This window comes from Pteropus vampyrus, unplaced genomic scaffold (assembly GCF_000151845.1).
Source record: "Pteropus vampyrus isolate Shadow unplaced genomic scaffold, Pvam_2.0 Scaffold14, whole genome shotgun sequence".
Taxonomy (NCBI): domain Eukaryota; kingdom Metazoa; phylum Chordata; class Mammalia; order Chiroptera; family Pteropodidae; genus Pteropus; species Pteropus vampyrus.
Window position 1 is genome coordinate 694,178 of NW_011888795.1, and position 14,327 is coordinate 708,504.

The 14,327-nt window shown below is 32.4% G+C and overlaps 1 protein-coding gene across 4 annotated transcripts in view; it reads left to right on the forward strand.

The window, feature by feature from the left end:
• The window catches only part of ACAP2 (ArfGAP with coiled-coil, ankyrin repeat and PH domains 2), a 138,784-nt gene that overhangs the window by 49,079 nt on the left and 75,378 nt on the right, over positions 1-14,327 (forward strand). For all 4 annotated transcript variants that reach the window (XM_011381250.2, XM_011381241.2, XM_011381267.2 and 1 more), the window contains exon 2: positions 5,702-5,759. In XM_011381250.2, coding sequence (XP_011379552.1) covers positions 5,702-5,759 — 58 coding nt within the window. The remainder of the gene's footprint in view (positions 1-5,701; positions 5,760-14,327) is intronic.

The following is a 14,327-nucleotide window of genomic DNA, read 5'->3' on the forward strand; positions in this document are numbered from 1 at the left end:
TAGTTTGAGTATTTTATCTCTTTGATAATTCTTTATCAAAGGGGAGGCAATTATGACTTAGACCCTCAAATCCATTTTTAATCATTTGAGGATATTTATGTGCTTATTAGTAATCTTGACTGTCCTGTAGTTGTATTTTAGATTGTATCACCATGTGATCTAATCTTAGATTATTAATTCCATTTTAAGGATATTGCCAAGCTTGAAGTAGAAGTTTTTTTTTTTGGATCTCAAATAGGTGGATAGAATAATTTTTATCGTATTTACTATTTCTTTCAAATAATTTTTATATTAATTAGTTGATTATAAAAACTTATGATTTGAGTTGATCATCAAAAACTGATACGTGAATAGGTAAAAGAATGAAGATGTTATTATTAAAAATAAGTGATTTTTTTGAATTCTGGGTTTATTCAGCTTAAGATACAGCTAGTTAGACCTAAGTCCTAAAAATTATTTTTTTGTATGTATTTCATATATAAGAAAGGATTTTTATTCATTTTCTTGTGTTTGATATTTATAATAAGGAATGAGTAACTTTTTCTGTAAAGGGCCTAATAATAGTTAAGTGTTTTAGGCTTTGAGGGCCACACGGTCTCTCTTCCAACTACTCAACTCTGCCATTATAGCATGAAAGCTGCCACAGACAATATGTAAATTAATGAGTTTGGCTATATTTCTAAAAAACTTTATGTATGGACACTGAGTGTTGAATTTAATATAGTTCTTATATATCATTAAATATTATTCTTTTGATTTTTTTCAATCATTTAAAAATGTAATAACCATTTTCAGGTCTTTGGCTATACAAAAACAGGTTATGGTCCAGACCTGCTTGACAGGCTATAGTTTGGTAATTCCTGCTCATAATAATCCTGTAAAACTTTGTGACTGCCTTCTATTTTTTTCCTTTTCTTTTAACATCTTTTAACATTTTATATTTTGCTTCTTTTGCTACTTAATTATGTTTTCTTTCATTGTTAGTGTGTGTGTAACTTTTAAATTTTAATAATTTTAAGTAATTTTAATTAAACATTTTAAAAATAAAATTTAAGCTATAGAGGGTCGGGTCTATAATATTGACCTCTATAATGGTTTGCACTTTTATAAAAGTTATGTGCTCAATAAATATTTGGGAGAGTTGGAGAGAAATAATATCTGTCATCTAATAGTAGAAAGCTAATGTGTAGATTGTTTTATTTCATTCATTCATTTATTTATTTAACATATGTTCCAGAATGGTTCATTCAATATTCATTCATTTATTTAACATATGTTCCAGAATGGTTCTTTTGCATTAATGAATATTAAGTAATAGGGAAGCAAAATTCACCTCAGAATGCAGGGATAAGAGAAAGGAAAGAAAGCATCTCTTACTGATTGTGTTCTTGGTGTCATAGTATAAATGATAGGGACAGTCCTTTAATTAACCTTTATAACTCTTTTAAATAAGTATTTCTTTACTAATTTTACAGGTGAAAAAACTTAGATAAAATACATTCGGCTTAGATGAGTGAATGGTGGAACATAATTTCAACTAAGACCGTGCTCTTACCATCTACTCTTTTTTTTTTTTTTTTAGTACTAAGGACTATTCAGCAATTAACCTGCCTGCTGTAAATGCTAGCTACTTACCTATTGCTGCAAGTTTTCACATACATCTTAGATGGCCAAGGAAAGAAATTTTATATTTAGAGAAGGTGAAATACTGAAGAACCTCTAAGATACACTTGCAGAGTCTATGAATATACGATTACAAAGGCTTCATTTTTGTTATTTATTTATTTAAAAATTTTTAGTAGGCTTTATTTTTAGTACAGTTTTAGATTTAGAGAAAAATTGCACAGAATGTATAGAATTCCCATATACCCACTCCTAGTTTACCCTGTTATTAACATCTTGCATTAATGTGATATATTTGCTATAACTGATAGACCAATATTGATCCCTTATTAGTAATGTCTATATTTTACATTAGGGTTCACTCTTCGTGTTGTACAGTTATACAGATTTTAACAAATGTATAATGTCATGTTTCTACCATTACAGTATCATGCACAATAATTTCACTCCCTAAAATCTCTGCATTCTACCTATTTGTTTCTCCTCCTAGTCCTTTGAATCCCTACCAACCACTGATCCACAATTTCCCCTATTATTAACATTTTGCATTAGTGTGGTACAGTTTTTACAATTGATGAGCCAACATTATTATTAACTAAAGTCTGTAGTAGTTTATGTTAGAGTTTACTCTGTTAACCTGTCAGTACATTCTATGGGTTTTGACAAACGTATGCTATGTACGCACCATTACAGTATCATACATAATAATAGTTTTATAGCACTAAAGATCCCTTGTGGTCCACATATTCATTCCTCTCTCCTTCCCCATGAATCCTTGGCAGCCATTGTTCTTTTTACTGTCTTCATAGTTTTTAAGAATGATATGTTTTTACTGTCTTCATAGTTTCCAGAACATCATATAATTGAAATAATACAGTTGGTAGAATTTCAGATTGGCTTCTTTCAGTTAGTAATGTATTTTTAAGATTTATTCATTTCTTTATATAGCTTAATAGTTCATTTCTTTTTATTGATGGAAAACATCCCATTGTATGGATGAGCCACATTCATCTAGTAAAGCACATCTTGGTTGCTTCCAAGATTTGGCAGTTATGAATTAAGCTGCTGTAAACATTTGGGTGCAGGTTTTTGCGTGGACATAAATTTTTAACTTGTTTGGGTAAATACCTAGGTGCAATTGTTGAATCCTATGATAACTTATGTTTAAGTTTATAATAAATTGTAAAGGGCTTTATTTTTAATGACAAGTAAAACACATTTCTTTTCTTTTTATACCTCTCTTTACCTCTTTACCTTTCTTTAAAAGTGTTGTTTTATGAAAGTAAATTAGTAGAATTGCACAATGAAATAAGATTGAGGATGTACATGAAGCTTCTTATCAAACTACAGTCAAGAGCCACTTTACGACAGGGATATGTTCTGAGAAATGCATCATTGGTCAATTTTTTCGTTGCATGAACATCATAGAGTGTACTTAAACCTAGATGGTTTAGCCTACTACATATCTAGGCTATGTGATATAGCCTATTGCTCCTAGACTACAAACCTGTATAGCATGTAACTTTAGTGAATACTTCAGGCAATTGTAACACAACAGTATTTGTGTATCTAAACATCTAAATTTTAAAAAGGTATGGTAAAAATATAGTATAAAAGGTAAAAAATGTTACACTTCTAATGGACAGCTATCATGAATGGAGCTTGTAGGTGAGTTAGTAAGTGGTGAGTGAATGTGAGGGCCTAGGATATTACTGTACACTATTGTAGACTTTATAAACACTGTATACTTAGGCTACCCTAAATTTATAAAACAACACGGGATTAAATTAAATCATGCAATTAAGAGATGTGGTAAACACAAGATGTTATAACTGCTGTCATAACATGGTATACTATTTTACAGCAAACATTTTTTATAAGGAGAAAGAGTACAGTCTATGATAATGATAAAAAGTATGGTATAAAAATACGTAAACTAGTAAAATAGTCATTATCATTATCAAATATTATGTACTGTACATAATTGTATGTGCTATACTTTTATATGACTGGCAGCATAGTTGGTTTGTTTACATCAGCATCACCACAAACGTGTGAGTAACGCATTGCATTACAACATTGAGACCTTACGATGGCTGTGTCTATGACATCATTAGGCGATAGGAACTTTTCAGCTCCGTGATAATCTTATGGGAGCACCGTCATATATGTGGTATGACATTGACTGAAAGGTCGTTATGCAGCCTGACTGTATAAGTTTAGTAGGAACCAATGACTAAATCAAGATTTTTTAAGTTGGTTCTTTCAACTAATTTGCTTGAAAAAAATTGGAAGTTTGAGTCAAGCTGAATTATATAAAAGTTAAAAGTGTAAATGAATAGAGTTTCTGATAGTAAAAATTGTGGAGTTTCTTGACTCAAACATTTTGAGTGTCTATATTGCCTTTGGGAGCTCAGACTAGTGAAAGAAGTGAACAATGATAGAGGTATGCATCAGTTACTGTGGGGACACAGGAGGAATCTGTAATCCTGCCTGAGTGGGTGGTGGAAGGGGTTCTAAGAAAACTCACTTTCTAGGAAGGTGATGTCTAAACTTTTTTTTCTCCCTCTTTATTAGCTTTAAAAATTATTTTAAAATGCATAGTTATTGCACATATTAAAAGAATCCAGAAGTGTAAATAGTAAAAAGTGTAAATCTGCTCTCCAATTTTCATTCTCCAAAGTTATAGTTAATAGATGGGTAAATACGCCTCCAGATTTTTCCTATACACATACCATCAGGGTTCCCTCCTCCCCCCCAAATTTGGGCTTATACAAATATAAAATTTTGTATCTTGCTTCCCCCGCCCCTCCCCCGTGTAATAGACTATCATGTATATGTTTCTGTGTCAGTAGATACAGATCAATCTCATTTAAAAATTCACTGCTTCACATAATAGGATGGATATACCATCATTTATTTATATTATTTCCTATTGTTGCATATGTAGATTTCCAAGATATTGCAAACGGTAGATATCCTTGTACCAATATATTTATTTTCTTTTGTGAATTAAGTTTTAAATGATGAGTATATAGGTAGGTGAAGGGAGTGAGGACTAACGTGAAGGGGGAAATGTTTTCTAGGCTAAGGAAACAATATGTAATTTAAAAAATACTGCTGAAGAAAATGACAAACTTTTAGGGGAGAAGCATTTCTATTTTTATGCTTTGGAAATACAGCACCTTCTTGTTTTCCTCAGCTATATGGTAGAGTATCTCATTTTATGGAATATATATCTGTATTGAATAATTTATAGTCAGATAATTTTCTTATTTGGGAGATTAAAAACTTTTTTCTATAAATATTACCAGTTAGATAGGTAGAATCATAGGCTGATAAAAAGGATTATTCAGAGGTCACACAGAGATTAAGTGGATAGTTCTAGGAATAGAGCTTGTAGTTCAGCTTTCTTTCTCTTCTTAGCTCCGTTGTCTAATTGAGAATTTCTTACCTAGAGTTCAAAATAGCTTTTTGGATCATGAATCCCCCATGCTATCCAACTGAAACAAATTTTTAATTTAAAAAATAGTGATTGAGAAGTTGCTAGTTTATCAAGAAGGTTATTTGAAAATGGCATATCTGGCTCGAAGTAGATGAGTTGCATTTTGTTATATATTACTCTTAATTAAAATTTCATTATCTTTTAAAAGTTTTAGTTGCTGCTTTGTTCCAAATTTCCAATTTTGTAGTGTTGCATGTAGTGTAATATCAAGTACTAACTAAACTAGTATTATACTTTCATCATTCTCCTGACAAGTAGGAGTATCTGGTAATTTCTTAAAAATACATTGGAAACAAAATGGAGCATTAAACAAGGATAACGTCCTTCTGAGCTATTTCTAAAATGCTTGAGTAAATCAGCCTAATGTATTCTCTCATTACCTTAAACAATAATTGTATTGTCTATTGTATTGCATGATTATGAAGTATTCATCTTTCATCCTAAGGTAATTATTTCTTTATGTGAAGTGTAATTTTAAAGCGTTGACATCTATTTTATTCAGTTGAGTTATTTTTCAAGAGTAAAGTATACATTTAAACATGTAAAATGACATTTTATATTTAATATTTCTAGGGCTGCTTTGGAAGAAGTAGAAGGAGATGTGGCGGAATTGGAACTAAAACTTGATAAGGTAAATTTTAGGTTTTTAACTTTTTAAAACATTAATTCTTGTTTCCCATAAATAATAATTTGTGCCTGTAGTACCAGGTGGTTCATATTGTTACTTCTTTCATCTCTATGAGGTTAAATGCTATTATTATCCCAACACATGAGGAAATTAAGGCTAGAGAGAATAAGTAGCTTGCTGAAAAACTAAGTGCCAGAGCTAGAATTTGAACCATGTCTGACTTAAAAAAGCTCACTAGATATTCTTTTTATTGTTGGGAGTTTCTTTCTTGGTCTATCAAAAATATTGCAGCTATTTTTTTGATGCTTAATGGATTTCGTACATATTCTGATCATTCCTGTTTATAAATTTGGATGTGGCCATGTTCAAATATAAAGGTTAAAATACTTATTCCATTTTTTAAAGATATTGCCAGAAGTGTTTAATTTATATTTAATAATTGATATTAAGTAGTCATAGTCTATGTAAGGGTAAATGTACATTGATTCCTATCTTCTGTATTAATTGTTGATAATCTTCTTTTGCTTCTACCCAAGAAATGTATATAACTGCTATATAACAGGCAGAGATATGAGACCGAGTAAGAAATGGCTTCTGATCTTAAATAACCATTGTTTAGTGAAATATCTTTAAATTATTGGTGGTAAATCAGATGCATATATTTGAAATATCTTTTTTGAAAATAATTTCCTATTTGTATAATTATTGGTGTAAATGGTATTGCTGTGTAAAGCTGTGCTTTTCCAACCTTACTGTGCATAAGAATCCCCTGGGGATCTTGTGAAAATACAGATCCTGATTCAGTAAGTAAGTCTGGGGTATCTGAGATTCTTTCTTTCTAACCAGATTTCAGGATGGCACTTTGAGTGGCAAGGAAATAAATTTTGTTAATTAGGCTAAAGGTTTTCAAATATTTTTAAATCATGAAAGATATGTGTATATATGTGTGTGTGTATATATATATATATATGTAATGTAAATAGAATAGAAATTATATAAAGCAGTATTATTTATGTATGTGAAACAAATAAAAATTTTAGAATATGTTTACTAAAAGTTATTTTTGCGTAGTGCTGTCTAGTTTCAAAGTGCTTTGTTATACACTATGCTTTTGGATTTTTATAATAATCCTGTAAGGTAGATGGGCCAAATGATATTATTCCCATTTTATAGATGAGGACAGCAAAGCTCAGAAAATGAAGGACACTTGCTTCATTTCACAGTTAGAAGAGGCAGAACCAGGGTTAGAACCCATTTGTTTTTATTCTTAGTTCAGTGCTCTTCTTGTGCACCACTGTACTCCTGGATCCATGTTGGGGGAGCACACGACACTTGGAAATTTTCTGAGGAACACTAACAAGCTTCCAGGCAAGCGTTTTAAAAATTTAATGTTATAATTTTTAGTAAAGATATTATTTTCAAAAGCTTATTTTTTTATTTAAAATTATATGTATTAGATTATTATTATTATCATTATTATTATTTTACCCTGAGGTATTATATTATTTTTAAGTACTCTTTGACACAGTTTTTAAACTCTTAGGGTAGGCAACAGAAGATGTAGTCTTGATTTTTTGGTAGGTTTATGAGAGAGTAGGGAGAAAGGCAAGGCTTTTTAAAGAATCACAAGAGTACTATAATAGGATATCTATTCTCTTTGGGTAGAACTGCATCTAAGTCATATGAAACATTTTGTGGGGAGAGGAGCTCAAAATTTAAAGTATCTAAAAAGAATTTTTGTTAATGATTTTGCTTTTATGAGCTGCTATTTTTTTTTTTTTCCTTTATATTATTTGTTTAGGGTTGGGAGACTGGTAGAATTCTAAAACCAAAAGATTCAGATCTAAAACAAAGTTATTAAATTACTGACATTCAGTACTAAAAACTCTAAGCCCTTTCTAGAGTCTGTATTAATCCACAGGGCTACTAAGGGCATCACAGAAACTGACTTCTTTTAAAATATCTTCTATCCATATAGAAATTCCATAGTTACTTTTATATTCCTCTAGTTTAAGATCTCAATCCCTTGTTAAATGTACCTCTCTCAAATTCTTAAGGTGTTCTCTATCATTTTTACTTTAGAATTATGAGGAGTTAGCATAGAGAAGAGAGCCTGAGAAGAGCAGGAAATGGTTGTTATTGAAGGTGGTGGCAGTGAAGAAGGTGGGGCTGCCTAAGACTAGTTTAGTGATTTCATAACTTTGTGCAGGGCAAGTTTCACTTGTAATATTGTAAATCATGCCATCAACAGGTTAAACTAGTTTAATGACTTACATCGATTTTGCTTATAAGGTATGCCACCAATAGTTACACTCTTCTTGGTGAATAATGCTTACTGTGTGGCATTGATCTGCTGGGTGCAACCATTTGTCTATTCTGCCAGGTGTTTGGGCATTGGCAACATTATAGAGCATCATAATTGCCATCTGGATATATAATCTCTGTGTCTGTTACATCTTCTCTTTGGAATGATTGCTACCTTTTAAATCATAGCACAAGTACTACCAAACTTAGGTTTGTTTTCTTATGTTGTATTGCTTCTTGCACATACTTTCATTTAAATTAGTGTAATATTATTATAATTTTTGGTTTTTAGCATAGTCTAGTAATTAAGAGCACAAAGATTGGAACAAGGCTTCTTGCATTTGAATCAGGCTGTACCACTTTACTGAACTGTATGACCTTGGGCAAGTTCCTCAACCTTGCTATGCCTTAGTTTCTTCATCTCCAAAATGAGGAAAATAAGAGTATCTATCTATCTAAGGATTGTTGTGAGAATAAGATGTGTTAACACATGTTAAGTGCTTGGCACTGTTCTTGGCACATGGTAAGATATGATAAGTTCTAAATAAATGTTAATTATGATGGTGTCTCTTTAACATACTGTTAGCTCCTTGAAGACTCACTGTCTTTAAAGAGAAAAAAACCCTCTCATTTCTTGTGTACTTAGTGTACTAGGTCTTATGTTTTACTTATATTATCTCCATCCTTCACAACAATGTTGTAAAGTTGATATTGTACCCAATTGCACATGACTTAAAGGATAGTCAGCAAATAAGTTGTTGGTATGTCCATCATCTGGCAAAGTGCCTGTGACATATTTATCACTTTAGTAAAAAACCTGAATGAATTTGGGCTGCTAGCTTGATTATTTTGACTAATTTAACTAATTTAACTCTTACTCTTAGGTAAAAACCTTCCCTCTTTATAAGTTTATATTATTCAGTTATATCTTAATTATAACTCATTTAATAAGGATTTTGACAGCTGGCATAGGCACAGGATCTATCACCAAGTCAGTCTTTCTTTTGGGTAGCCGCAGTATATGTATGATTTCAGCTACATGACGATTTTCTTTTCTTTCCAACTCCTGTGATAATGACCTCTATTCTAATTCTGATACCTCTTTTCATGGCCATATTCTATGCCTCACTACTCAAAGTTCTAATCTCTGAGATCTGGAATGCTGATATCTTACTTTCTGACTTGAATCTCCAGTCTTTCCAGTTCCAGTCTTTACTCCTATTGCTTCTGTTCTTCAGGCTCATCTAGAACTCTAGTCTTTCAGTCTATCTAATTCTGATATTTCAGTTCCCTTTTAAGTTCATTTCCCTTTCAGAGTACTTTTTTGTTGTTGTCGTTAACTTTTTTTGTTGTTGAGGTAAAATTCACCTGACATAAAATTCACCATTTTAAAATGCACAATTCAGTAGTTTTCAGTATATTCAGTGCTGTGCAACTCTCGCCACTATCTAATTCCAGAACATTTTCATCACCCTAAAAGGAAACCCTGTACCTGTTAGCAGTCACTCCTGATTTCCCTCTCCCTATGTCCTCTGGAAACCACTATTCTTCTTTCTTGACTCTTCCTTCCTTTTTGTAGGAACACCTTTGTTTCTTGCCCCTGATCCAGAAACTTAACAAAATCTGTCCTTATCTTTTTCTTTTTTTCCCTTCTGTTCGAGTGGTAAAAGTATCCCTTTCCCTATGCAGTCCTAGACTCTTAACTCCTCAGGACTTTCCTTTAGCCATCTCTTTTTCTCTTCTCTACTACCTCTTTATTTTAAGTAGATAAACATGTTCAGGTTTCTCTTGGACAAAAACAAAATAAAACCCCACCTCTGACAAGGAAGTGCAAATCTTTGTTGTGTAATTACCATGTGCCAGTAGCAGTTTGTGCTAAAATCTCTATGTGTATTATCTTAATCCTTTTATAGAAACCTTATATGGCTTGGTACCATTGTTATTGAATTATACAGAAGAAACTGAGACTTGTTGAGATGTGAAGGTCACTCAAGATCACTTTGATGGTTAAGTATGGCAGCTGGATTTGAACCTAAGCTGGCTGAGCCCAGAACTCTGTGTATCGATTGACTGATTTATATTAGAGTTGACATACAACATAAAATATTAGTTTCAGGTGTACATCATAGTGATTCAACATTTATATACTTTACAAAGTGATCACCACAGTAAGTCTAGTAACCATCTGTTGCCATACATAGTTATGATATTGACTCTTTCCTATGCTGTATTATATCCCTGTGACTTATTTTATAACTGAAAGTTCGTACTTCTGAATCCTCTTCCTCTTTTTGGCCCAACTCCCCATCGCACTCCCCTCTGGCAACTATCAGTTTGTTTTCAGTATCTATGACCTTGTTTCTGCTTTGTTTGTTCATTTGTTTTAAGTGAAATTGTATGGTATTTGTCTTTCTCTCCAATTTATTTCACTTACCATAATACTTTCTAGGTCCATCTGTGCTGTCACAAATGGCAAGATTTCATTCTTTTTTATGGCTAAGTAATAGTCTGTTGTATATATGTATGACCTCTTTATCCATTTATCTATTGATGGACACCTAGGTTGCTTCCATATCTTGGCTGTTGTAAACAGTGCTGTGACGAACATAGGGGGTACATGTATCTTTTTGAATTATTGTTTTTGTTTTCTTTGGATGTATATCCAGAAGTGGAATTTCTGGGTCGTTCGCTAATTATATTTTTAATTTTTTGAGGAATGTCTATACTGATTTCCATAGTGGCTGCACTAATTTATGGCCCCACCAAAATTAGAAAATTAGAAAAGAGATCCCTTTTCTCCACATACTTGTTACTGTCTTTTTGATAATAGCCATTCTGTAAGGTATCAGGTGATATCTCATGTGGTTTTGTTTTGCATTTGCCTGATGACTACTGATGTTGAGCATCTTTTCATTTGTCTATTGGCTATTTATATGTCTTCTTCAGAGAAATGTCTGTTTTAGTCCTCTGCCCATATTTTCATTGCATTGTTTTTTTGGTGTTGAGTTTTGGATATTAACTCTTCATCACGTGTATCATTGGCCAATATCTTCTCCCATTCAGTAGGTTGTTTTTTTGTTTTGTTGATGTTTTTTTTTCTCTGTGCAAAACTTTTTAGTTTGATGTAGTCCCATTTGTTTATTTTTGTTTTTATTGCCTTTGCCTGAAGAGACATATCCAAAAACATTTTGCTAAGACCTATGTCAAAGAGTTTACTGCCTATATTCTAGTTTTGTAGTTTCAGGTCTTATATTTAAATCTTTAACCAATTTTGAGTTTATTTTTGTATATGGTGTAAAAAAGTGGTCTAGTTTCATTTTTGCATGTATTTGTCCAGGCTTTTCAACACCATTTATTGAAGAGAATGTCATTTCCCCATTGTATATTATTGCCTCCTTTGCCGTAGATTAATTGACCATATAAATGTGGGTTTATTTCTGGGCTCTCTATTCTGTTCCATCAATCTAAGTGTTTTTAACCCTGTGTTAAAACCCTGTGTTTTTAACTATAATGTTATACTACCAACCTGTCTCTCTGTCTGCTTTTATGGAAATTTTTATTTTAATTATTTTTTGAATTATTTAATTATTTTTAAATTATTTACTACCACCTATGTGGTACAAAATTTAAAGGTACAAAAATGTGTATGTACTCAGTGAAAAATTAAGACATCTAATCTCTTTCCTAAAGGAGAACTTTGAACTAATTTCTTGTGTGTCCTTTCAGACATTCTCTAAGCATATAAAAGTTGATGTGTATTTGTATTCTTCTCAACTCCAACAAAAATATGAACACTCTTCTTCAGTTTGTTTTTTTAAAAAAAATTTATCTCGGATGTTGTTCCTTGTTATTAATCATAGAGCTGCTTCATTCTTTTTAATAGCTGAATTATATTTTATTGTATGGATACATCATAACTTATTTATACAGTTGCTACCAGTGTTTTAGTGTGGCTGCAGTGATTGATTTTACATGTGTGTCATGTGGCTTATGTGCAGATATAGCTGTATAATACATTTTTTAAAGTGAAATCCTAGGTTGAAAGGTTTGTGAGTTTAAAATTTTGATAGCCCCTGCTAAATTACTTTCCATAGAAATTGTACTAACTTACACTCCCACCAACAATATATGAGCGTGTGTGTATCCCCATACCTACAGTATCTAAAACAGCATGTTATCATCACACTTTTGATCTTTGCTGTTCTGTAAAAAATAGTAATTTGCATTTCTTTTATTATAAGTGAGATTGAATTGTTTTTCTTGGTCATAAGATATATTTGAATTTCCTTTTCTGAGAATCATCTGTACATGTCTGTCAGGCATTTTTTTTAGTGACATGTTGGGTTTCAGAAATGATTTGTAGACCTTTTCTTATAGTAGGGAAAGTCTCTTGTGATTTGCTGCTAATATTGTTTTCTCATATTGTCATTTGTCTTTTGACTAAGTTTATTTATTATTTTTTTTTTGTAGAAATGTTTGATGTAGTTGAATTGATCAATTTCTTTGTCTTTTGAGTTTTACATCTTTCTTTGAAACGTTTTTTGTACTTTGAGATTATAAAAAATATTACTTCTTTTAGTTTTCTGACTTAATTTTTATATTTAAATCTTTATTCCATTTGAAGTTAATTTGAGGGTTTCAAATTCAACTTGGTTTCTTTCTTTTTTCTTTCTTCTTTTTTTTCCCCTTTAGATGGCTGTCCAGTGTCCTTATGTCATTTATTGGATAATCCCCCATCCCCTAAATTGGTCGGAATGTTACTTTAATCAAATGCTGCATAGTATTTGTATGTTTCTTGATTCTGTATGGTATTCTGTTGATCAATTTGTCTATTCACATCCATTATCACTTTTAATTACTGCACCTATATAAATAACATGGAGCTAATGTCCCCACCTCATTACTGTTTTTCATTTTTTTTCTTCTTGCATGTTGGATTCTCCATATGTATTTTAGAATTAGTTTTTCTGGTTTATAAGACATTATTATTATTATTGTTATTATTTTGTAATTAGCCAATTATTTAAAAGACTTGTCTCTGTCAGCAATTTTCACAGTGGGTTTTGTGGAACATTGGTCCTATGAGGCTGCTTCCCCTAAAGAGAATTCCATGTCAGATATTTTCGAGAACCATTGCATATTATAACTCCTCTCTAGGATTCACAATACACATTAATATATCAAAAGCTCTTAAAAGTTTAGTAATAAAGAAATCTATTTAACTTTTTAAACTGAGTTTCTCAGACTTATTTGAGCACAGTATCCTTATTTTGGTACAAAATGTTTCTGCAGAGTATTCTGTAGAATATATTTTGGGAAACATGGATCTATCATTATGTCTTCTTCATCTACATTTCATAACTCACTGTAATCTGGCTACAGCCCCCAGTTTCTCTTAAAACTATTTTCGCCAAGGATATTAGTGACTGCACCAGATGCTTTTAAAACTTGACCTATATGGATTTTCAACTTACTCATCGTCCATCTTTTGATATTTTCTTCTTTCTTGACTTTGGTGAAATTGTCTTTTCTTTCTATATTTCCTTCTTCTTCTTAGTCTCCTTTCTGGGGTCCTCACTCTACATGCTCTGCCCTGTGCTTTCTGTGTATGACATAGCACTGTAGCACTGACACTGAAGAAGGGCCAGGTTGGGACCCCGTAGTAGAGGCCTCACAGCGTCCCTGGCTTCACTTTTCCTTGCCCTAAAGCTTAACAATAGATTGTCCCCAGTGGCTTGACCTAGAGCTTGGAATGTCCTCTGCCATGGAAAGTTGCCCTGAAACTTATGATTAATGCCGTTATGCTTACTAGTCACAATCCTTCTGGTCTAGCGTTCTTTCCAAACTACTCCTATCTTTGTTCCTGGGTTGCTAACGCCACCGGAGGACCATGTTGCCAGAGGAACGGCTCCGTGAAGCATAACAGACCCCCTGGAACCATCATGCAGCACCTGGAATAATGCCCAGATTTTCTCTTAAATACTTACCTAAGCTGGACTGAGAAAATAAGGCAGTTTTAAAGGTGTAACTTGCTGCCTTCTCAGATCACCAGTGCTCTGACGATAAACACTTATTCTAAATATCCCAACTCCTGTATTGGTCTATTGGCTGAGGGGTGCAGGCAGCACGGGCCGGACTCGGTCGTTCTCAGGTTTCAACACTATTTGCTGATAACTCCCGTATCTATATCTATAGCACACTCCTGTTTTTTAACCTTCAAACATCTGTTTTCACTAGTGTTTGGTAGACTTTCTATTTGGCTTATCT